General features: G+C 36.5%; 1 protein-coding gene across 1 annotated transcript; it reads right to left on the bottom strand.

Moving 5' to 3' along the window:
* Positions 1–1,238: 1,238 nt before the first annotated feature.
* On the bottom strand, positions 1,239–3,457 carry LOC114265743 (large ribosomal subunit protein bL17c-like). The gene is made up of 2 exons (XM_082905567.1): positions 3,172–3,457; positions 1,239–1,913 (listed from the first exon to the last, which is right to left on the bottom strand). The coding sequence occupies exons 1-2, from the start codon at positions 3,410–3,412 to the stop codon at positions 1,504–1,506; spliced, it is 651 nt and encodes a 216-aa protein (XP_082761693.1). The 5' UTR covers positions 3,413–3,457; the 3' UTR covers positions 1,239–1,503.
* Between the last annotated feature and the right edge of the window lie 550 nt (positions 3,458–4,007).

The following is a 4,007-nucleotide window of genomic DNA, read 5'->3' as shown; positions in this document are numbered from 1 at the left end:
CAATGGGCTCTTATGTATGTAAGACTCATATTAGTTCATTGTCCGACTGATGGATCTTTTATACCTAATTTTGGTCTATAAAAAGCAATAAAGATTTGTTCACATAATATTCACGACAACCGAACGGAGAGTAAGAGAAAACATGATTGGTCACAACTCAGCTTGGAATTTCCATAAATTTATACTAACAGGAACGGACTCATCACCTGCAAGCCTGCAACTACTCACATGCATAGCTTATCTCTGAATCCCCCTTTAAGCAATTTCATGAGTCACGCTAACTGATTAATGACAATTTATTTGGATCTCTTTGGTTATATTTTAATGGAGTATGAAAGAACACCACTAACCTATTGGTGACAGTTTTTTTTTTCCCCAAAGTTTTTGTGCACTAGGAAACAGAGACATCAAATAGTGTAAGGGTAATGGAATGAAATAGACAGCAATTCAAAGTTGCTAACTATTAAAGTGACTTCAATCTGGGATCAAGTCAAAAATGATAAAATGGTAACAGTGACCTCCCCTCCACTGTATCAGTGGTGAAATCCGGCGAATGGGTCATGGGTGGGCACAGCATCATGTGACTTACCATCAAAATAATCACAGCATGTCTCACAAAATGAAGTTCTATCATTCCAAAAAGCAGAACACTAGCACCTTCCCAGTCTTAAGTTTTATCAACTATGATTGACGACCACCTAATCAGCTTGAAAACATTAAAAAATAAAATAAAATAAAATAAACAAATAGGAGTTTTAACACATCATGCAAAAGAAGCCCAAAAAGAACATATATATACTTGTAATTTTCTCAAAACAGATACACATATTTTGCTATATATGCAAATTTAATTTAATTAATATCAGGGTAGTTAAAATCTAATATCTCAGTTATACCCCTTTTTGCCATGCTTGGTCACATGGTGCAACCATCCAATGCCTTTGATTGCCTTGGAGATCTTCACAAGGTTAGGCCTCCCCATTCCCAAATTCAACGTCCCTGTAGAGAACTTCAGAGCTTGTAAGATTAGGTCTACATATTCCTCTTAAACTTTGAGGCCACCTCAGTAACAGAAGCTGCGTGAAGAAGCACATCATTTCAAAATCCAAAATTTTCAACAATCACAACTTGTTTCATCAATCTAAAGCACCCAACTCAAATTCAAATCCTCTCCTAAAGAGAACTACAACAACAGTTTTGAATGCTAAACCATGATCACTAGCTATTGAACACCAAAATGAGATCTAAACGCTCTTTAATGACCTCTACTATTAATGTCACAGCCACTCAGCTCCCTTCACTGCACCAATATGTGAAAAAGAACAGTAGATTACAATTGACATCAAGCACTACCCATAACATAAAAGAATCATACAAATCAAATGCACCATGAAAGTCACAGAATGCACAATATAGACTCAAAAGATTTGTCCAATGGGAATTCCACTACAACAAAATATTAGCATATGAAGAGAAGAAAAAGAATGAGCAAGCTTTTTGTAGCTAGACAAGCTCAATATAGGCCATAGGTGCATTGTCACCTCGCCTTGGTAGGTTTCTGATTATTCTCATATATCCTCCATTCCGTTCCCCATACCTTTCTGGGACCTCAGCAAACAACGCGTGGACAATCTGCTTCTCATAAATGAAGCCAAGGGCTTGTCTCCTTTTGTGAAGCGATCCTTCTTTAGCTAGTGTGATCATTTTATCAACATACTTCCTCATAGCACTAGCCCTTGCTCTAGTAGTTTTGATGCGTCCATGTTTCAGGAGCTGAGTGGTGAGGCCTCGCAACAGTACGCAGCGCTGGTCAGGTGGCCTATTGAGTTTTGGTACTCTCCTCCCGTGTCTCATGGCAAAGAATCGGCCCCCATTGTCAATAATGGTGAAACCACAGCCAAAGCTGGTGAATTCTGAAAAGTTCCAAATGAGCAAGCAAAAAGAAATATGCAATGCATAATTGTGCCCATGAATCAATTAGAAGATGAACTAAAAATTTGAGATGATAAATTGAAATCAGCAGAGGAAATGTTATCAGAATTCCATTCTAGGATTCAAAAAGAAAATGAGTTACATCCCAACTCCTGAAGAAGTGTGTAGCCTAGAAGAGAGTATAACTGAAAACCTTTTCAGGACAAATGATAAATATTATTTGTAGCCCAGTTGCAGCAGACTTACCAGTCAATTCTATGACCATGTTGAAAAAATTGACAAACTTAAGCAACCACTCAAGGTCTAATAGTTGTTAGCATTGAACGGGATATCAAGAAAGCCAAGCTCATGCAATGCAAGTATATGATGAATCTCAACTTATTCAGTTGCAGCCCTTTTGTTTTTTGGGTAAGTCGAGCAATTTTGAAATCGTTAAAAAAATGCTTGAATTACAGACTCTCCAACTACTAGAAAAGAGTATAAAATAATGAAATATGTTCAATACGTCTAGATATTTCCATATTTCATAATTTTTCTCCACATTCCTTAGAACAATCCCTGCATCTACTATGTCCTACAAAAACATAGGTCCCAAATTTGTCACTATGAGTGTGAGAAGTAGCATATAAAGACGGGTTCTCATCCAAAAAAGAAAATAAAGGCAATCAATTCAATGAGATGGTTGAATCAATTAAAGTCAATGAAGTGCACTCTACAGCTGTGTTTGGTTGGAGGATTTGGGGAATGATTTGGAAAGGAAAAAGGAAAAGGGAGGGATTTGGATAGGGAAAGGGATCCCTTTCTCTTTCCAAACCCCCACCAAACAGAACCTGACTCAAATAGAACATGTACCCAACTCAACACAAGCAGCCTTATCCAAATTACATCCAGTTTCTCAATTCCATGAGATCAACCACCATAATTACAATTAACGACAGCTAAACACTCCCAAATCCAAACAAGGAATGTAACCAAAAAAAAAAAAAAATTGAACATGTGCTGCTAATTATAAATTAAAAAAAAAAAAAACAAAACAAAACAAATTGTATAGCAGAATTGAACAAAACAATATTAACATGAAAATAGAAAACAAATTCACACATATAATAACACATAGATAATTACTAAAATTGAAAAGCACAGTTGCAATCGAAGCAATGAACTTGAAATTACATGTTTGTTTATATGCATATATGTGAAATAAACAATTAAGCAACCTAGAAGGGAATGTATGTGTACCTTCAGAGCTGAGGGAGAGAAGGGGGATTAGAGGAGCGAGGCCGAGGAAAGAGCGATGTGCTTTGGGTTCGGATTTGGGTAGAGAGATTCTGAGGCGGGACGAAGAAGGAGAGGTAAAGGACGAACCAACAGAAAAGCCGATTGAAGGAGGACAATGATGGTGATGGTGATGAGGCCTTTGTACGGAAGGCAGGGCTGATCGAAGAGACGACATACTCCAGGTGGTCACACGGGAAGCCATTGTTGGCAATTGGAGACAGTTCGTGCGGGGACAGTGGAACCACAAGGATATGAGTAAAATTTTTCTAAAGTTTCATATAGAGGGATATACTGTGTGATTGAGATTTTTTGGCAAGTTATATCAATCACATAATGTAACACTTTAGAAAATTTTAGAGAAAATCACTCTAGATTTATTGGCAAGTTATATCAATCACATAATGTAACACTCTAGAAAATTTTAGAGAAAATCACTCTAGAGGATCCTTACTCACCGGAGGTTTGGATTTTGGTTCATGAATAATTACATATTGGCCCCACTTTTCTCCTTATTTACTTTTCGGGACCTCAACCTATCTGTATTTTCTAGTCCATCACTGTTCTCTTCGTTTTTACGCTATGACCCAACAAAAAAACTAGCCGGTTTCATTACTTGTCGGTTTCAATCGGGTCATTAAAAAGCCTCGCATCCATATGAGAAAATTGAATTTTTTTTTTTTTCACACAATTTTTTACCCGCTGTAAAAAATTTAATTTTTTTTTTAAATATATTTATTTTTTAACTCATATTTTAATTAAAACATCACTTTTTAAACCTACACTAAAATACATATGTG

Source organism: Camellia sinensis, chromosome 14, assembly GCF_055761805.1.
Source record: "Camellia sinensis isolate YWXY chromosome 14, ASM5576180v1, whole genome shotgun sequence".
Lineage (NCBI taxonomy): Eukaryota > Viridiplantae > Streptophyta > Magnoliopsida > Ericales > Theaceae > Camellia > Camellia sinensis.
This window is presented reverse-complemented; position numbering and strand designations above follow the sequence as displayed.